Source organism: Anolis sagrei, chromosome 1, assembly GCF_037176765.1.
Source record: "Anolis sagrei isolate rAnoSag1 chromosome 1, rAnoSag1.mat, whole genome shotgun sequence".
Classification (NCBI taxonomy): domain Eukaryota; kingdom Metazoa; phylum Chordata; class Lepidosauria; order Squamata; family Dactyloidae; genus Anolis; species Anolis sagrei.
Genome location: NC_090021.1, coordinates 110,561,250 through 110,583,176, shown reverse-complemented (window position 1 = coordinate 110,583,176; position 21,927 = coordinate 110,561,250). Strand labels below are relative to the sequence as shown.

The following is a 21,927-nucleotide window of genomic DNA, read 5'->3' as shown; positions in this document are numbered from 1 at the left end:
ATAATTGTTTCCATTGTATTTAATTACGCAACTGTGTTTTGTGTTAGTTAATCATAATAAGCTGAAGTTTATAACTGCTACTTTTGAAGTCACACAATACTTCTTTCTTAGGTGTATGCAAACAAAATAAATTAATCTAGAGTGGGTCCTTGGGATCTACTAGGGTTTGCTTTCAGGACTACTTTGCACCCATGGATACCAAAATCAGTGGGCGCTCAAGTCCCATCATATACAGTGGCACAGTAAAATGATGTCCCTATATAAAATGGCAAAATGCAGGTTTGCTTTTTACATTTATTTTTCCTTTGTGGAATATTTTCAGGCGGCGGGGCCCATAGATAATTCTAGCAGGTTTTAGTGAAGATGAAAATGTTTATATGAGTGCATCAGGAACTTTTAAATGCTACTTTATTTTAAACTGTGGTCCAATGGGAATTGGAAGAAATTGTTTATTTTTATTTTTTTTCCCTGCCCTCAGAATTTATAGTGGTATTTACCAACATTTTTTTTTTTTTTTGCTTTCTGCAGATTAAAACAAAAAAGTCTCTTTTAAGAGAGAGAAAGCGGCATATAAATAAATATAACAGCAACAACAAATGATGGCACTACAGGGAGATTTTGGTGCTTAGCTGCAGATTTTTTTTACACTTGTTATTTCTTGTAGCTCAACAGAATGCAGCAAGTCAGCTAGCTGCAAGGCCGCAACAGGAGGTTGAAGTGAATCGACAACAGCGTTACTTCCGTATTCCCTTCATCCGTCCAGCAGACCAATACAAGGATCCCCAGAACAAGAAGAAAGGTTGGTGGTATGCCCACTTTGATGGACCGTGGATTGCACGTCAGATGGAGCTTCATCCTGACAAGCCACCCATCTTGCTAGTGGCCGGTTTGTATTTGGTTTGGTTTTGTCTTAAAATTAAAATGTCATGCTAGCTATCCACATGATGGGTTTCGAACCAGGCAATCAGTTACCTTTCTTTGAATTCCTACACATTCTGTTCAGTGTTTATATCCAAGACAATATACATAATAATAATAATAATAATAATAATAATAATGCTTTATTTATAGACCACCCTATCTCCTCGAAAGGACTCAGGGCGGTTTCCAACATTTATGGCAAACATTCAGTGCCAATGAAAAGACATATAAAGATTATTACATCAGAACCAAACACTTCAAACAGTATAAAACAACCTAACTTTAAACTTAATATTCAGGAAATAAAACTTAAATTTTAAATGTAGAGATGTTGCTCTTCTTCATAAAGCTATGGTAGCTGTAAGTAGGTGAGAAACACGGTCCTCGGACATTGCTAGACTGCAACTTCTATCATCTTTGGTCATGAGGGGCAAAGGATAGTGGAAGTCTCAATCCAATTCCCCTTCCCAGGTCCTATTAGGAATTATCATTCCTTGCTCTTTAAACAATGTCTCCGTGCTTGGGCTTTTTATCGCTCAGTATTTTGTTTCACATCACAGATGGGTCCCTAATTCTAGGTGCAGGATTTTCAGTAGTGAGTTGAACTACTGCCTCAAAGAGCTATTTGTGAACATATACACACTTCTTGTGGTTCTCAGACAATATGTTAAATGGAAATCATTCCTGTTTAAGACTGTTGCTTTATTCCTAATCCCTTGAGCCTGTCTCTAAAGTGAAATTTGTTCTTATCTAAAATAACTGTTTTGGTTCAGTGCTGCAGACACTAGAAACCCAAGGTGCCCTTTGTGAAATATCATCTTTTCTCCATTGTAGGCAAAGACGATATGGAAATGTGTGAGCTGAATCTTGAAGAGACTGGCTTAACTCGGAAGCGTGGGGCTGAGATTTTGCCGAGGCAGTTCGAGGAGATCTGGGAGCGCTGTGGGGGAATCCAGTATCTTCAAAATGCAATAGAGAGCAAACAAGCTCGGCCTACTTATGCAACGGCAATGTTGCAGAACCTATTGAAATAAATACGTAGTCACTTTGCACATTCACCTTTGGTGTTTTGAGACCTTCTCCCACCTTAACAATAAAGGGAAATGGTGCCTCTGAGTAACAGAGGACTCTTATGCAGTCTATAATCATATAGAGATATTTAATATAAACAGATTTTATTAATGTGGAGGTTTTCAATTTGTACTTCTGATGTGTGTGTAGTTAATTCACTAGTTCCTTGGTTCTAAGCATTTGTTTCAGTGAAATATCTGGTTTGCTTTTGTTCATACATTGACTCTTTTTCATATAGCATCTCTCATAACACTAATAATACTGTAATGTAGAGTAACATATTATCAGGAGCTAAGTACGTAACTACATTGTGTTGTCTTTCCTTCCTAAAGAGTACCTCCTTTGTAATACTCAGAATGTTAAATTTCTTCGAGGTAATGTAGCACAGTGTCCCTCACCATGGTGCCTTCCAGATCTTTGTGGCTACAACTGCTGTCAGCCCTTATGAAGCAGGCCAGGGATGATGGGCATTGCTATCCAATACATCTGGAGGGCGCTGGGTTGAGAGTTTAGTGTAACACGAAGGCAATATTGCGTCTTCTAACTGGAATTGTGAGGCCTTAAAATTAACTTCTTTTCTTCAGAAGTTAAAACAAACTTTTATAAGATGAAAGACTGCATGTGCAGATTGTGAAAGCTGTTTGACATAGATGCATTCACTTAGAAAAAAACAATTTTTGACATGTCTCTTAAGTAGACTGCAGGAGCTCACTTGATGAAAGCAGAATAGTTCTGTATGAAGTACGTTAATAATAATGGAGATACTGAACATTTTTGGTGCATATTTAAGTAGCTGAATTCGTGTGTGTGTGTGTGTGTTTCCCTTTTGTAAGCAACTTTTATTTTTTACAATATGAATTCCTTCAAGTAATTTTGTTTTTATTTTTTCTGTCATACGTTTCTTAGAAATCTTTTCTTTATCAGTCTGTTAGATGTTCCTTCACAAATAGTACCCATGATATATCTCTAAATACAGTTAGAACTGCAAGCATAAGGGAAACAGCTTCCATTTTTGATGAGAATGGAGAACCTGATTGGAGTATGCTAAGGTGAATTTTGTACTTTCTTTGTACTTTCATGAAATCCTCCTGGATTAGGTGGTTTTTCTCAGACTCTTTTCATACTTTTGATGAGTGGTACAGCACTGGAATTTCTAATTATGATGCTCTTCTTCAGACGACTTGGCTTCATAGCATTAAAGTAATAAACCTTTTCATCTAATCTTGCAGATTATTTCTAGAGCTAATCTCCCAATATCAGACTTCATAGGTTGTTCTTTTTTGACCATGATACCTTTGATGGTAATTAAATTTTTAAAGTATAATAATTACTGGTTTCCTACAGATTTAACTTACCTTTTTGATATTAATGGATGGCTCCCATTGCTTGTTCATATCAACCAACTAAGCCTGGGTTTTATCTCAATATTAGGAGATTTGGGGAAATAAAACAACATTGTTTGTAGTTTTTTGAAAAAAATTATAATAATCGAGACTATAATAATGATACAGACTATACTTGGGAATTATTTCATTCCGTTCCGTTAATTTGTATTTCAGAAAGAACAAATTACATTTCCAGGCTCTGATTTTTAAACCTTCAAGAGTTCTTTTTGTTGCCTTCTGCCACCACATGTCTGCTGGCGGAAATATACTATTTGTGTTGTATAAGTTATAGCCAATTTAATTTATTAATTTAATATTTATGACCCCCTTGTTATCTGAACACATTTTGGGGTCCTGGGAATGGTCATATATTCCCATCTTTACATTGATAAAATGGCTTCCCAGATCCACCTGAAGTCCAACAAGCAAATGCTTGATGTAGTTAGCTTTGGCATTACTAGGTTAAATCTGATTCTACCCTAACTGTTTATTGATTGTATATACCCTCAAAATCCATCAGAAGTTGCATAGGAATTCTCGATAAAACATTAAGAACCGGTGGTTGTAACTAAAGACTTTTTCCAAGAGGAGAAAATATTTTTTCCTAATCAAGAAAGTTTTGATTTCTGCTTTCACACCATCTTAAGCTCTGATTTCCTATTGCACTGTATGCCATCCCCAAGGCACCACAACTCTCAGGAATGGCTTTTTGTCCCCATGCAGAGTAAATACAAAACTAAATAGTCTGGCATCCCACTGAGTATTGTGAATGGAACTCCACTTGGATCATTTCTCAAGGTCCAAGTTCATGTGTGTTCATGAGTTCTGGAACATCTACATCCAGTAAGAAGACTCAGCTCTGCAACACACTTACGTATGTACAGGACTTCTCTCACTGGGATTTTGTTCCTGGAAATCCACATTTCTCCTCAGATGATCCTGCTAAAGGTGAACTAGTACTAGATAAAAACTTCTGCTAAAACATAAATTAGTACATTAGAAACCTTGATGAATAACATAGAATTAAGTCCAGGCCATAGGATCAGGCAACCTTTTTGTTCTCAGGGTATATATTAGTGGTTTCCAACCTTTGGTCCTCCAGGTGTTTTGGACTCCAGCTCCCACAGTTCCTAACAACTGATCAGATGACTGGGATTTCTGGGAGTTGAAGTCCAAAACACCTGGAGAACCAAAGGTTGGGAACCACTGGCTATATGGACTGATAGGAGGTGGATTGGGGACATGTATGAATGGTTGGCACAGGATATAGTTAGTTAAGCCTGGTGCCATGTCTGACAGGCACACATACCTTTTCCTTGTGAAGATACCTGCATAAACACTTTCACACTGTCTTTAACCTCCCTATTGCATTTTTGCTCTTTGCAGTGTACTGAATAATAGTGTAGCACATTGGGAATCCTGAAGCTTGAATACTCACAATAGTTCACATTTGAAAGTTTACAGGGGTCCAACGTACATCTTGTCCATTGCCTGTGCATGGTGTAGTGAATTATATCCTTTAGCAATAGCCTTTTAGATTTTAATGTACAATGCTTTAATGAGACTGTACCCCACTTCTCCTTATGCTGGTCTATGACCGTAATAAAGATTTTTGAGTTGGGCAATAGATAAGCCCTCAGAGAAAGGCATGTTTAAGTGGGCTCACACAAGCTTTGCTTTCTGTTTTCCACAAATCTCCTTTTCTTACCATTCCAGTGTCTTATTTTTTAGTTAGTACATTCTGTTTATTGATAATACATTCCATACAGGTTACGCCCAGTTGGCCCTTTACCTTTACCTTTACCTTTAACTGGGCCTTCTGTTTTGTTTTAAGTGGGACTTTGGGCCAAATTGCAGAAGATTTTTTGAGTACTGTATTTGTGGGGTTTTTTTTTCAGCTTTGGAGGAAGGTGCAAATGAATACGAAGCAAGGGTGGAGGGGAAAGGTAGCTCAATCTCCTCTTTGGAAGCATGTTCAGCAGCAAAAGATACAGCACCTTCATGTTTTCCTTTCATTTGGGTCAGAATGCAGCATGGAGGGCAAAATCAACTAGGAAAGTCAACTTTAGAATTAAGCCACATTTCTTCCCGTTGTTGCTTCCATCATACTAACTTTAGTTAGTTCAGATCTTTCGATGATTGTTTTTTAAAATCAAATTTAGCTGAAATTCTGAATTTCTTCAATAGCTCATTATTTGATATGGTACTTGTTACCTCACTTGGATTAATTGTCATTTATATGGTGCTGGTGTCTAAGGAAGGGAGCAAATATAATTGGAGAGGCATTGATGAATTGTACATTACTGTGTATGTTGGGTACAGCATTTTTTCTGAATTTCATATTAAGGGAGGGATGCATTCCCAGTCCTTCAGTGCTTCTCATTTCCGTATATCTTATGAATCTTTTCAACTGATTTTTGTGCAGAGCTGGATATGCTTGCTTCTTTTGTGGGATGGTTCCCACTAATCTCGGCCACTTAAAAACAACTCAAAAATTGATAAGTGCCACCACAAGTAAAAAGAGAAAGGTCAAATGTACACATTTCTCACTTAATTTCCTTCTTGGGTTATAATTGTATTTATCTATAAGAGTTTCCAAAAGGGGGAATGCTTTGTGATTTATTGAAGTGTACAGCATTTATAATTGCGGAAATGTGTTCATTTGCATCTGCCTATGAAGAAAAATGAGCTACGGTGTGGGTCATCAAACAAAATAAGAAGCGCTTAAATGAGATGTCATATTAACATTACTAACACTGAGGTTAGTTGGGCTGCTGAATATTGCATCTCATGTCTTCCATATGATCCCACTTGACATTTAAGCATGAAAATTAATAGCAAAGGTGTGTTGCTCAGTAGGACTTAATGTATAAGTTGGAACTACAAAATGTTTCCTGCTGTTTTCATATTCATGATCTTTCTGATGTGAAAACCCCAGGAAGACTGACTGGTAAATGTATGTATATCATTTAATTAATCCTGAATGTGTGACACATTTTGTTTTGAGGGGATTTAATGTGATATAAAGATCTCCTTGTAGTGTTTGGTCTGTGATGGTTGTTTTCATGTAGAGGCCGCCACATTCTGATTGCAGCCAAGTGATGATGAAAATGCAGATCTGAATTTAGCCTAAGTCTCAAGATGCAGCAGTCAAAGTTACAGAATTAAAACTTGCACATCTGTTGACCTTCATAAAACAGCACAATGTCATGAGCATCCCATCCCATCCATCTTCTTTAATTATATCTATTTTAATCTCTTGCTTTTTTCCTCCTAAACCATTTCAAGTAGTTTGTCAAATGACCTTAATTATGTACTGAAAATTGCTGCAAAATAAATTTACTCTGCTGATCTCACTGGAGTTTTATTTATTTAAGAAAGAATGGGAATGAGCGGAGGAGTTGTGAAAACTCAATTTGCTTTTCCTCCAATTTGATATACATAGCATGTTTCAAAGGAATGGAATACCAGCTTCTTTTCAAATGAGTTTTATCAACTAGTTCATAATGAGAAAGGAAACATTTTAGAAATAAGGTGAAGTTGTTACTTGGACTTGTTTGTGAAATGTTTCAAAGCAAGCTGGTTTTAGAATCAGAGATTTAAAAAATGGTGTTCATCTCATAGTTGCCTTGATCATGGCACACGATGTACAACCCCTTTAGCAGTGGTCTTTGAGGCTTTAAAGTGAAATTCCAAGACTCACTTCATGCTTTGCAGTTTCCAAGAAATTTTGGTCTTTTACTGTGTTTTGCTATGTGTATCCATCTAGATCGGGGTTGCTTTGAGGGAGAAGGGTGGGACAGATTGTGAGGGGAAGAAGCAGAACATTTTAAATGCCCGGTTTTATTTATTTATTTGCAGCATTTATATTCCGCCCTTCCCACCCCGAAGGGGACTCAGGGCAGATCACAGAACACATACTTGACAAACATTCAGGTCAGTTAAACAGACAGGACAGACAACAGTATATGTCAGCATTTTTTCCCCAACTTTAGCATCCTGGAGGTTGTGCTCGATTTTGGCCACGGGAGGGTGTGTGTGTGTGTTGTTACTCTATGATGAACAGCCCTTGATCACAGACTTCCTGCTTCCTTTGAACAATGTCATTTTCTGGTACTTCTTTTTTATGGTGCCGTAAAATCCCTCCCCACTTAAGCGGTGCCTAATTTCCTTACTCACATCTCACACCTGTTTTCAAACTGCTTAGGTGGACAGTGAGCTGGATTGAAGGTCAGATGCTCACCCCGGCCCGGGCTTCAAGCTGCCAACCTTTCGATTGGTGTGATCTATTGCTGCTGGTGATTAACCAGCTGTACTAAAGCTCGGCTGGGATGTATGCTTTGTGATATTAAAGGTCCCCTGTTAATAAATAGCACTGGGGCCTCTATCTGTTTCCTAGCTGAGCCCAGGGAGTAAAAAGTCTTCACTGTGGATTGTACTGGAAAGGAGTGGATGGAGTGGTGGTGAGGGAAATTCCTAAAGCTTTTTTTTTTTCTCTTTAGGATTGCGGCTTCTGTCTTCCTGACCAAATAGCTTCCTCCAACATGATTTGCCATTGCCAGATATTCTCCTTGGGGCTGGTGCTTTTCCCACCAAACAGAGAGAAATGATAAGGGGATTGATTGGGCTTCCTCCTAACCATTGATCACATGGATGGAGACCTTGTTCTGATACCAAAGCAAGCAGCTTCACTAGCAGGGCTCTCTTGGTAAGCTGTTTGGCCAGGAAGGCTGCTACAGCGTCACAACTGGGCAGAAAGGAAAGCAATGGTGGAGAATGAGAAATAAAAATGCTTTTTTGAATGTGGAGTATGTTACAGTTTCGGTGCAATATATTATGGGTAGCTGTCATGCCATGGAGAAGCTCTGGGGTAAAATAATCTAAATTGCAGTTGGTTTGTTTTGATTTTGTAGACAAGATCATAGTCAGATAATTAGAAGGGGATCCATTCAATGCTGAAACTCCAGTTAAGGCATCTCCAGGAGGTAGCTCACTAAGCTCTTTTTTGGAGACATCCAGAAAAATACCGTCATCACCTTTCTAGATTTTCGTGGTTGGAAGAAAAATGCTGTTATTCACTTTAAAGAAGAAGTGGGGCTGGATGTGATTTGTGGGTGTGTAGGGGCCCCAGGTGGCGCAGTGGGTTAAACCACTGAACTTGCTTACCGAAAGGTCGCAGGTTCGAATTTGGGGAGCAGCGTGAGCTCCCGCTGTTAGGCCCAGCTTCTGCCAACTAGCAGTTCAAAACATGCAAATGTGAGTAGATTAATAGGGGTACCAGGAGGGTAATGGCAATGATACCTATAGGTAAAATTATAATTATTATGGAACAGAATAGAAACAAGGCTTTTACGCGAAAGTCCAGTTAAATAATTTTATTGTTTTATTGAAATAGAAAACATTCTTGTCCAGCAAAGATATTTGGTAATTTATATTGGATATTGGTAAATTATAGTCAAGAACAATTGTTTCATTATTCAAACTAAAGTGTAAAAATGACTACTATTGCTTGGGTAGTAGAAATTGGTATGAATAAACACATACAAAAAAACAGTTTTGAAGTGAAAATATAGTGACTACATTGAGAAGTCTAACTTCTACAGCCACCAGGAATGCCTGGTGTGTCTGAGATGGGACGTCTCTGCAGGTATTTCCTAGAAATGTCATCTAAGCTGTGAAACAGTACCTTGGCTTCCATGTAGGCTCCCCAGTGATTTCAAGATTCTTCATTTATACATAAGAAATATTATACCACTAAGCACTGTAAACTCAACTCAAAAATAAAAAAATGTCCACCAGCGTCTGGGACAACTACTTCAAATGCAACATCTATGAGCCACATGGGAATGTAACTTGGTAGGCAATTTTCTTAACATCACGGAAAAATAAATAGATAAAGATTAGCTCAGCTTTTACGAGTAATGGCTCTGAATAGTAAACATATCTTAGAAGCAATTAACCATTTTATTGCTTGGATAAGCTGTAATACCTAAAAGCACACATGAAGGAGATGGTTCGGGGTACCATGGATTATACCCAGAGCAGAAATGCACTTGATAATGGAAGTAAAACACCTGCTTTTCAGTAAGGAAGTAAGCAATGTTAAACCCCAGTAAAATACTGCCACTTAGAGCTCTGTTCCTAAGCACATCTACTTGAAAGGTATTGTGGCTTTGGACATTCTGTACAAACAGAGACGGAGAGGAAGTGTAGTATGAGCTGTGCCTCTTTCTTTGCTTCCTTAGAACATCTGAAGTGAGCTGGTAAAATACAGATACACTTCAGCACCTCTAACATGTATCTCTCTTCCTGGTTCTACCCACTTCGTTTCAAGCACCCCAAGCACTTAATCTTTAAAAGCAGAATAGATTGTTCCTTTTGTGTAGTGTTTACTGTATAGTACTATAGTTTAAACCACAACAACATACTAGATGTGCCTGAATGCTGCTTGGTAAGAAGTCTTGTACATTATGTGTTTTGGTTCTGGTATATTGTGAAGCCTGTATTGTACATGGTCTGTTGCAGTTTTCCCCAACCCAATACAGTGTTCCCTCGCTACTTTGCAGTTCACTTTTCGCAGACTCACTGTTTTGTGGGTTTTTTGCCTCCCAGTTTATGAATGGTTGCCATTGCCCAGAGCGGCGTTCTAATCCCACCTCCTGGCAACAATGGAGTGTGGAAGGGGGATTCATCCTTCCCCTCAGGAGAGAGGCAGCCAGTCAAGAGCAATTGCAAAGCAAAGCAGAGTAAGCTAGCAAAAAAAAAGTGTGTGGTGCTTTTAAATGTCTCCTCGCTTCTGCCTCACTCTTGAATGCGATATACATATATAATGTCCCTACTTCATGGATTTTCACTTTTCGCTGGTGGTCCTGGAATGAAACACCCGCGATAAGTGAGGGTACACTGTTATCTCCAAAGTCTGGGTAATAGCAAATGCATATCCTCTTATACACAATGCAAAATATACAGGCTAATTCTTAAAATGATATTTTACGGAGACCTACATTCATTCTTTTCAGTTAAAGAAGAATAGTTATTGTAATATCTGTTTTATTTTATTGAGTATCATTGAGTACTAAGACTAAAGCCTAATAACTGGCTGAGAAACTAAGCATTATCAAAAATCATGTTGCACACCTTGAATAAGCTTTCAATCTCTGCATTATGCACCTCCTGTCATTACACATAAAATATTTACTAACACATTTCTTTCCCCATTATTTAGTATACATATCAGCCACTTTGCTGCCCTTTTCAGAATTTGGGATAAAATACCATACGTTTTAACATTTCCAGCACAGACTTATGCATCTGCATCTAAGCTTAAAAATAACCAAAAATATTTATTATATAAACACTGTACAGTTATTAAATACATTTAGCACTGTATTTTTGATAGTTTGTATTACAGATAATGAAATTCAGCAGTTCTGAGGACAGTAGGTGCAGCCACTTTTTTTTTTTTTTTAGCAAAAATAAACTTCAGTTAAAGTGTTCTTTGCCTTTATTGGGGGCGGGGGATAGATTGGTAGCCTTCTGAAGTCTTTGATGCTGTTCTTCTCAAAGACTTCTTTGGTGAGTGAATATCACAAGAGGTCCTCTTGCTAAAGAAAAAAGAAGAAAAAGAAAAGAAGAAAAAAGCCTATCAAAAGAGTTTTTAAAAAAAGGTTTTAACCAACAGATTCAAAAGCCATTTTGGAAAGACTTAATTTTTGGACTGAAGTATTTCCACTTGCCCTTAAGATTTCTGTTCAAATAAAATCTCATATACAGATATTTCTCTTTTAATTGTTTTCCTAGATTTTCATTGAAAAGTTGGAGAATTTCACCTACACACCGTGACCTAAATGCTCATTAAATTAAATCAAATCAGTTGACTCAATAGAATTTAACTATGCGTTATTAAGGGGGGGGGGGGCTTCCCAGGCTCTCCTTCCCATCATTTTAGGCATTCAAGCTGTTTCTTCTCTAGAGGAGATGCACTGCAGGCAGGCGTGTACGCTTTCTCTCCCGGGCCTGCACACCACACGCACTCCTTGCTTCCTTTAAGGGCATTTAAAGGAAACAAGTTCTTAAAGCTGTTTCTTACTCTAGAGGAGAGACGCTGAAGGCAGGCGCGCATGCTTTAAGGAGCTTCAAGTTCTTAATAAAAAAGATTAAACTGATGTTGAAAAGCAGAGGAGAAGCTGAGATCGGCTCCCACTTGCTCTCGTTTTTGTACTTGGAGGGCTCTTACCATTATAGGCTCCCAAAGTACCGAAGGAAATGGAGAAAACAGAAGAAACGAATTCTGCGGACAAGCCTAATAAGCTTGTTAAATTAGTCCTCCTAGCTCTGTCCATTGTTTGTTTCACCCATCAGTGTAATGTAATAGCATAGTTCTGATCCATGTCAACGTAAAATTCTCAACTTTTTCAGATTTGCTATAAGTTTAGGATTCCACCACACCTAGAAAATATTTATAGACCCTCCATTTTACTCACAAATTGAAATGTAGAGTGGAATCTCAGGCCTCCTAAATTTATTCTCTAATAGAATATAGCCTTCTTTTTAACTCGTATCAAGCTTTTTGAAGCTCTTGGTGGCGTTTCATTTGCAGAACAAGTTTTTGTGACAAAATAGATCAGAACTTTCCAAACATTGGTGATACAGTCTTTAGACATGCATCCTTTTGTGACATAATAATTCAGTTTTACTAGCAAACTGGAGGTTAAACCAACACCCTATAAGAAGCACGGACACATACAAACATTGTAATAATGAAATGTATGAAGACACAACATATTTCATGAAAACCTTTGTGCTTTTCCTGCATTGTAGGGGGTTGGACTAGATGGCCCATGTGGTCTCTTCCAACTCTTTAGAAAAATATATGATTTATAAGATAATAATATAAATTTTCAAGCTTTTGTCATTTATGAGTAGTCATATATAAATATGTTCAGGAATTTTTAAAAATTCTACCTTACCATGACACACTTTCACACTGCACTGGCACACTAATGTGTCATGAAACATTGTTTTCTCTGATATCGAGTATTTTAAAAAGTGTATTTCCATTCAGAAATGCATCATTAATGGAACTGAGATGCTCATCACAGGCTTTCAAAGATGACTGTAAAATTACAATTATATTCAGTCCCTCATTTGTGGGTTTTACCTTTGCAAATTTGATTATTCGTGGATTTGATTAAGATCTTTCTAGGAATGTCTAACTCCTCCAGCTTGAACATTGAGAGTCTTAAAGAGAATCCTTCTGGTGGAAGTTGACCCTAGAGTTGCTCTGGCAGACACAGATTCCTAGAGAGCTGTTTGTTCAGGTTAATTATAACCTTTTTTAATGATGGATTTTCTTCCATGGTCAGGAATGCATACTACAATTTACAAACACACACAGACAGACACATACACGATGACAAACCTTTAGATCCTCTGGTTGTGGCTGGAATTTGAGGCTTCATACACTAACTTGTCAGTCTTTGCTCTGCGTCTGGTGGCCTATGAAGAAAAGAAGGACATATGTTTGCTTCTTGCTACATGTGGCAACACGAGACCAAGAAACGAGTACAGACATACCATGCAGAAGGCTCATCAGATGATCTTCACTAACTGAAGCATCCTGCTACAGAGATGTATGTTACAGGTGATTAGTGACAGTGAGGATTAGTTATGTTTAGTCCTGGAATACCGAAGGTAAGGATAAAGTTTATTGTGATGGGACAGGAAAGAATTTTACGATTTAGAGGAGACATATTCTGGAGAGGAGGAAGAAGAAGAGGAGGAGGGCTACGTGCATGCATTTTACCTCCGTTCTCTGTTGTGTGTTCATTATTTTGTAATGTCCCTTGATCACTGCTCTCTGAAGAATTGCTGCAAGCACTTACGCTACATGGCCCACGGCAAAAACTACTGATGGGTTCATCGTGATCAAAAGCGGGATTAATTCTTACAGCATTCTCTGGACTGTATGGGCTGAGAGGAGGGCCTCTATAAAGTAGAAGATGTTGGTTTTATGGTAAGGTTTCCTGTTTGCAGCATGAACAGGTCAAAATTTGAAATAAAGTAACAGAAAGGGTTGAGCTGCTTACGCCACATTAGTCTTGCATTTGCATTTCCTTCGCAACTTAATTATTAACGTGATGAACAGAAAAATAAGGCACAATAAGCCTAGCATCACAGCTTTGGAGATGTTGGATCGGATAGGCGCTGGAGTGTATTTTGAACAACGCTCTCTGTTTCTATGTACTGGGCATCTAAAATATGGGGGAAGAGGAAAGCAAAGCGGTATATGTCAAAAAAAGAGAGTAAAGGGTGCAAAGCCAAAATTCATAACTCATGAGAAACCATGTACCAAGAAACCCTGTGCATAAATACATCCTCATTGAGTTTCAATGTTCAAAAGGAACTGGTCAGGAGGGATTTGTCCATTGTTGGATGCATGCACATAGCAAAGGCTTAACTCTGGAACTGGGAAGAGAGCAGATGTCGAATGCTCCAAAACCATGCTTAGTGAATTGCAGATTCTTACCTCATGAAACCTCATGTAGCAGTTTGGACTGGTGGAAGGTCCTATAAAGAAAAAGCTTGTGCCACATCTTTCCCACAAGTGGTGTGCATGCACGTGCACCATGGTAATGTATTGTCTCAGTGTTATAACAGCAATATGAACATTCCCTTCTGCCAAAGGAGTATGTATGTAGTTTCTCTAACATCCAGTTTAATCTGTACTGTGTCTGCTGAGATAACTGAAGTATTGGATCTCAGTATGTTTTCTAGGAATGTGAAAGGCTTGGTCCTTCAACTCCTATCCTTCTAGATGAGAGACTTTGCCAGTTGTAACTGAAAGCATCTATATATGTGTCTGCACTCAGATAAAGCAGATAAAGCAGATGCTGAAATAAAGACCTTTCCACCAAGTTGCATATGTATGAGGCAGAGTTAATGACAGTAGGGTAAAAAACAGTTTGAGATTATACAGGTTGAGCATCCCTTATCTAAAATTCCAAAATTTGAAATCCTCCAAAATCAGATCTTGACCATGTGGGTGGCTAAGATAGTCATGCCTTTGCCTTCTGATGACTTACTGCACTCACATTTTATTTCATGCACAAAATTATTTAAAATCTTGCATAAAATTCCCTTCAGGCCAGTATATCAGGTATATAAACCATAAATAAAATTTGTATTTAAATTTGGATCCCACTTCCAAGATATCTCATTATGGCTATATTAGGAAATACAAGTATCCCCAACCCTGGGGAGGGGTGGGCTGGGGGTGTAATCCAAAACATTTCTATTTCTGAACATTTTGGATAAAGGATACTCAGCCTGTACTAAAATATAAGTCCACTTATGTCAATATTGTTACTCTGATGAGGACAGTGTTTTCAGGGCCTCATGAGGGAATTATTTCAATCCTGCTGTTTGAAAGCCTTTGTCTGATGACACCAGTATTTGAATAGCCAACATTCATTGCTCTCCTGGTTTCACATTCATATGACATTTCGGTTCTGTAATAGCAATGAGAATGTGGAAGGATGGGTGCTTTGTTTTGCAATTTGTACATATATGTGATTGGGGGGGGGTGGCATTTAATTTGGTTGTACGATGCACAATGACAATAAAGTTATTATATTCTATTTTTTGAGCTGGATGTCATCACCCAATATTGTTAGGCAGTTTCAATATTTTCCTTATATCTGTTGGTAACACAGTAGTATCAACAGGCATGTTTGCCTTTATGGTCATTTACCTACCTACAGACCGCCCCTCTACCTGGAACCAATTCACATTTGTCACCATTAACACACAGCTGTGGCTCAATCTCGCACAGGCTCTGGCATGGCAGTCCATCTTTTCGTACATAACCAGGTTTGCAAAGACAATCTGCCTCTTTAGTCCAGTCGTTCTTTACACACCGTGAAAATTCATCACATGCCATGAACTTGCAAGGGTCTGCTTGATCCGCTGTAATAAGAGAAAGAAAAGTCTTTTTGAATGGATTCATTGATGCAATGTCTCATGCAACATGGCAAACATTTACAGAGATGATGGAAGAAAAGAGCCACTTGTATATTGTGTCCACCATTTAGTGCAATGTATATTTTAGAAGCAAGTTGTCAAAATACCTTAAAGGTACTCGATCCCATCTGACTTTAGGGTTGGCCATGACTGATACCTGAATAGGAGACCACTTGTGAAAACCAGGGGCTGTTGCTATATTCCAGAGGAAATATGAGACAAAACCACTTCTAATAATCCTTGCCTTAATAATAATAATAATAATAATAATAATAATAATAATATAAAATATTAACTCTGGGACTTCTGAATTCAGACAGACAGAATTTTGGAGCACAGTACTCCTGACCTCACGATCGTGTTAAAAAACAAAGTATGGATTGTCGATGTTGCAATCCCAGATGACAGCAGGATTGCAGAGAAACAACTGGAAAAGCTGACACGATATGAGGATTTCAATATCAAACTGCAAGGACTCTGGCACAAGCAAGTAAAGGTGGTCCCAGTGGTTATTGTCACACTGGGTGCAGTGCCTAAAGACCTTGGCCTGCACTTAAACACAATTAGCGCTGACAAAATTATCATCTGCCAGCTGCAGAAGGCCACCTTACTGGGATCTGTACACATTATTCGCTGATACACCACACAGTCCTAGACACTTGGGAAGTGTCTGACGTGTGATCCACTACAACAGCCAGCAGAATGTCTGCTGTGGACTCATTTTTTTGTGTTTCAAATCATCATCATCATCAATTTATAGACCACCCTATCTCCCTGAGGGGACTCGGGGCGATTAACACACAAAAAAGAAACACACAAACATTCAATCTCTGAAGCAAATACAAACACCTTAAGAATAATTTAAAAAATCCCATGTTCTGATGTCATTACAACCAAACACTGACCTGCCTTCTCAGCCAGTAATGTGGAATATGGTGGAGAAATTGCATTGATAATTATATCAGGATATGAGGAAAATTGCACACAACTCTGCAAACTGGAAAGAACAGAGCACTGTGTTGCCATTTCCTTCAACATCTTGTGCTCTTATTTGACACAAATAATCTAATATACAATCAGAAAATATACATTCAAAATAATGAAATGTCCTGTGCTCTTAAACACATCAAAATTCAGTCTCGTTGTGCCAAACAACGTAAGTGCAAATAGATTAAATACAGGAATTTGAGTTTGTTCCTAGGCATGGAACATGACGTATACATAAGACAAAAGAACAATAAACCTCTACTAATTTCAATGTCATATTCTTGTCATCTTTGTTCTAGTAAATCAGATTCTTGAACATGTATTTCACATGCACATTAGTGCTGCCTGTAAAGCTGTATCCATTCAATTAAATAAGCATTAACGTGAAAGGCTGTCCTAACAATACAAAATGATCTTGCAACAACAAAATTTAAGGTAAATAAATGTTGCTACAGTGGTTTGTCATGCTGTAATGCCATTCTATCCCAAACTTTCTGGCAGAGCAGTGTGTCAGATGCTACAGTAATATTCCCCAGATGTTTTGGCCTTCAACTCCAAAAAATCCTTATAAATGGTAAACTGGCTGGGATTTCTGGGAGCTGTGGGCCAAAATACCTGAGACCCATAGGTTGGGAACCAGTAATCTAGAGTAAATTTGAAACTTTTTCTGGTTATATTTTCTTGGAATGAATATATATCTGTGATTGTTTATGCACAACATCAAGGACAAATGTGAAGATTTTTACAGAAGAGAACCAAAGATGCATAAATAGGCAGTTTGGTAGATCAAAGGCTTGGCAAACAGATAGATCAGTGTTTCTCAACCTTCCTAATGTCGCGACCCCATAATACAGTTCCGCATGTTGTGGTGACCCTCCAAACATAAAATTATTTTCATTGCTATTTCATAAAAGTAATTTTGCTACTATTATGAATCATCATGTAAATATCTGATATGCAGGATAGATTTTCATTCACTGGACCACATTTGGCACAAATACCTGATACACCCAAACTGGAATATTGGTGGGGTTGGGGGGGGGGGGGGAGTTGATTTTTTCATTTGGGAGTTGTAGTTGCTGGGATTTATAGTTAACCTACAATCAAAAAGTCTTCTGTACTCCATCAACAGTGGAATTAAACCAAACTTGGCACACAGAACTCCCATGACCAACAGAAAATACTGGAAGGGTTTGATGGGCATTGACCTTGAGTTTGGGAGTTGTAGTTCACCTACATCCAGAGAGCACTGTGGACTCAAACAGTGATGGATCTGGACAAAACGTGGCATAAATACTCAATATGGCCAAATGCAAACACTGGTGGAGTTTGGGGAAAACCGACCTTGACATTTGGGAGTTGAAATTGCTGGGATTTATAGTTCACCTACAATTCAAGAGCATTCTGAACCCCACCAATGATAGAATTGGGCCAAACTTCCCACACAGAACCCCATTCACCAGCAGAAAGTACTGTGTTTTCATATGGTCTTTGGCGACCCCTCTGACACCCCTTCATGACCCCTCCAGGGGTCCCGACCCCCAGGTTGAGAGACACTGAGATAGACAGACAGATTAGAGATGGGAAAGCAGGATGTTAGGTCTTATTGTCTCTTATCAGTGGTTGTAAAAAATGATTGGAGATCACATTCTTTACTTGTGGTGTAGCTGAAAGATATCCCTCCCATAAAATTAAGTTGTTACAGAGCCACTTTAAGGTTTTCATTCCATATATTTAATTATGGAGTTCTGTTCAGCTCCGGCAAGAGATTACCTAGATGTCCTTCTTCCATTCTAGGCCCCATAACTGAAGAAGGTATCCCATGAATTGAGAAGAAATGAGAACAGGAAACAGTGCTTATTCAGGAAGCAAAAATCAACAGCACACAAAATAGAGAAGGGAGCTGTTTTCTATGCTGCAAAACCTCATGCAAGAGAGTGTGCAATCCATCAGATTTTATCACTATTTTATATATATATATATACTTTATTTGTACCCCACCATCTCCCCGAAGGGACACAGGGCGGCTATCATGAGGCCAAGCCCAAATGAATTACAGTGGAGCAAAATACATATAAACAAGACAATAACATCAAATAAAATACTTAATAATAACATAGTAAAATAAAAATAACCAAATCATAATAAAAACAAATGATAAAATGGTAATAGAATTAGACAAAGAGAATAAGACTCATGACTAAAAATTGGTAGAAATTAATAAAACCCATAGGTGAGATAGGTAAAAGTGCTATGATTTGTGAGGGTGCTTGGACGGGATAACAGTGGAATAAAACTTCAACTGAGAGATTAGGTGAAGGGCATCAGAAAGACAAGTTGGAATTGGGATGGGACATGGCATGGAAATTGGTTGTTCAGTCCCCAAAGGCACACCGAAAAAGCCAGGTTTTTAAACTTTTTCTAAAGGCTGTCAGGATGGGTGCCTGTCTATTTTTTTTCATGCACATTTGATGTGCCACGTCAGAACAAGGCTTTTTCACATGTGAAAAAAGAAACTTTGGAGCAAGAGTACAGAGCAATTTCACCTGTAGGTGTATTGTATCCACTAGGCCTGGGTAACAACGGAAAAATTTGTTTCTAAAATCGATTTGTATTTGGAGGGTTTTTTTGTTTCGATATTTAAAATAATTACAAAATTTTCCCTTAAAAAAGTTCGGTATTTACGAAATTTCGTAAATGTGAAAAAAATTACAAAACATTAACGAATCGATTTCCGAAACAATAACGAATCGATTCGTTAATGGCGGACGCGACTGCGAAATACGCTAAAAAACCTCCAAAAACTTCTGAAGCTTCCCTCTCCCTCTGTTGTTGACTGTTGGTGTGATATTATAATTTTTTTTCACTAATTAAACAAAAAACTTGCCCCAGACATGCGGAAATAATAACGAAACAACCTCAGAACAATAACGAAACGAATACAATAACGAAATACGAAGCATTTACAAAACGTGTTTAAAAATTCGTTTTTTTAAAAAATTGCTCCAGAATGGTTCGTTATCGTTTTGTAATTGAAAAAAATAACGAATTATTAACGAATTACGAATTAACGAAACGAAACCGCCCAGCCCTAGTATCCACACTGAACAATTATTGATAGCACTTCTAACTGCTATACTTTCATTTTATGGGATTGAAGAATTAGTGGTTGGGTAGAAGTTTCAGAATTTCTTACTACAGAAGTGTAGACCATCTCCTGAACTGCAACATTAGGGTTTCCCATAGTAGAAGTTTCTAAGTATCTCTCCAAATTTCAAATCTTCCCTGAATTTCAAGATTCCATAGGATGGATCCATGACTATTAAAGGAGTATCAAAATCCTGTGATTAGTTTGGTTTAACCCCCTCCCCTTTCACATTACTTCTAATTTCGTTTTTTAATATTTATGTAATATTTGTTTTTAATTGAACATTTAGATGTGTAATTTGGGGAAAACCTCAAAAAACAAATCCTGAATTGACCTAGAAGCTAAGGTATTTCTCTCAAGGAACATGTTAACTTTGCCCCACATACTATTGAAATAGGATATGGAGGGAAATATGAGCCATTTTCAGTCTGGACAAAACACTATACAGAGCATATGTGATATGATGAGTAGGAAGGAAGTACTAAAAGGTGAAAAGTTGAAGTTAACCAACATGTAGGGCTAAAAAATGTGCCCAATAGCTAGATACAGCAGGCAATATGCATTTTCTTACTTGAGAAATGTCAAACTTTTTGAAGTGTGTTTTGTGTGTAAATGCTGATAAGGCTCCTCCTCACAATAAGTGACAAAATTCCAGGGGAAAAAATCATTGCAAGTCAGCTACATCCTTCTCATCCTGCAGCAGAGGGATTTTGCATATCTTTTGAGACTTGAGTTTTGAATGTTTCTGTATCATGGAATTTAAACTGTGGGAAATATTGCTTTCATTGCTTGGTTTTAAAAAAACAGTTATTCAGCAGCTTCTCTTGTTGTGCTTGCTGGGTATGGATATGTAAAGAGGAAGATACTAGATGTTGGGGGTTGGAGGTTCCTCAATAGGCTGTTGTCCTCTGCTAGGATGGACAATCTGAGGTCCTTCCCCCACCCACATCTGTGATATATATACACACACACCAAAAAGAATAGACTCTTAGAAGATTTGCTTCTTGGACTACGGTTCTTGGGTGCATTATTGCATCCCACCAACCTTGTCAGATGGGAATACAACCTGTTCTCTCTTGCTCGCATTGGGTTTTGCTAGCAATACTTCATGTAACATAAAGGCTTCTATTTCAATCAACCATCCTTTCAGGTAGAAAAATCAAGCCTTTAAAAACTTGACCCGACGTGTCTCATTCAATGCAGCATCAACATTCTTAGCTGTAGGATGTTCAGTGAAAGGAGCTTTGAGGACTGTTGTCAGGACAACATGCTCAGTTACGATGTTGTCTATAGATGAGGAGTCATGATTCCCCATGTCAACATACCCCAGCAATTTTCCTCAGCTGAATCTGAACACTGTGTTCAGGTACCTTCAGTCTGTAGGACCATGGGCAATATCTGTTTGCGATGTGTAGAGCTTTCTTTGCTTTCAGTGAAAAGGTAAACCCCTTTAGGCATTACAGAAAAACCTTCAGTCACTCTTAGAATCACAATTTATATCACATAATTGGTCATCAGTGGCGCAATGGGTTAAATCCTTGTGCCAGCTGAAGCGCTGACCAAAAGGTCAGCGATTCAAATCTGGAAAGTGGTGTGAGCTCCCATCTGTCAGCTCCAGCTTCTCATGTGGGGACATGAGAGAAGTCTCCCACAGGATGGTAAAACATCTGGGCATCCCCTGGGCAACGTCTTTGTAGACAGCCAATACCCTCACACCAGAAGCAAATTGCAGCTTCTCAAAAAAACAAAAAAAACAAATAAACAGACAAACCCCGGCCTATCATGTTTATATAGTTATCACTGTACTTTTTGATTCTGCTTACATGTGCATTAAGGAGCGCTCATTGCCCATACCTTAGCCACCACTCTCTGTGCCTCTTCCTTGCAATCTTATTTCCAAGCTGTAGCCGGTTTCCTGTTATTAAGAACATTTAGTTTCCTACTCCAGTCAAGCAGATAATCCCTATTTAATATGGGCTTATTTCACAGCAGGGTGCTAATATCCCATTATGTCATGTTCTTTAAGTGTAAAATGCCAAGAAAGCAGGGGTGGGGGTGGGGCTGAGACGAACACAGAAATGCAATGCTGGAGGAAGAAATTAATCAGTCCTAGTGAATGAATGGCCAACTGAACAGATGTCCCTGCTGCAGCTGTCCCAGGAAATGTGTGTGACTCTTAAGATCAACACAACCTGTCAGCAGCAGCATGTTGTACAAAACCAACTGCCAATAATGTGAGTTACCACTTCATCACACTGACACTTTTAAGCACCCTAACACGCTGCCAGGATGCTTCCTTGTTGGAGCTCGCTGGACACCTTCCGAAGGGACTTCAAAGAGGAAGCATCCTGGCAATGTTCTAGAACGCTTCCATGATAATACTGGAAGATTCCC

At 38.4% G+C, this 21,927-nt stretch overlaps 2 protein-coding genes across 6 annotated transcripts in view; one reads left to right on the top strand and one right to left on the bottom strand.

Annotated features, from left to right (window-relative positions):
* Positions 1–6,733, top strand: part of MYO6 (myosin VI) — a 157,653-nt gene extending 150,920 nt beyond the window's left edge. For both annotated transcript variants that reach the window (XM_060752937.2, XM_060752936.2), the window contains 2 exons: positions 665–886; positions 1,756–6,733. In XM_060752937.2, the coding sequence (XP_060608920.2) occupies positions 665–886; positions 1,756–1,955 (422 nt within the window). In that variant the 3' untranslated portion in view covers positions 1,956–6,733. The remainder of the gene's footprint in view (positions 1–664; positions 887–1,755) is intronic.
* Positions 6,734–8,737: 2,004 nt separating this feature from the next.
* The window catches only part of IMPG1 (interphotoreceptor matrix proteoglycan 1), a 118,344-nt gene continuing 105,154 nt past the window's right edge, over positions 8,738–21,927 (bottom strand). For 3 of the 4 annotated variants that reach the window (XM_067467761.1, XM_060752940.2, XM_067467760.1), the window contains exons 15-19: positions 15,134–15,344; positions 13,466–13,630; positions 13,183–13,364; positions 12,799–12,875; positions 8,738–10,981 (exon numbers count right to left, since the gene is read on the bottom strand). In XM_067467761.1, the coding sequence (XP_067323862.1) occupies positions 12,850–12,875; positions 13,183–13,364; positions 13,466–13,630; positions 15,134–15,344 (584 nt within the window). In that variant the 3' untranslated portion in view covers positions 8,738–10,981; positions 12,799–12,849. The remainder of the gene's footprint in view (positions 10,982–12,798; positions 12,876–13,182; positions 13,365–13,465; positions 13,631–15,133; positions 15,345–21,927) is intronic. The other variant, XM_060752943.2, reaches the window with a different exon arrangement.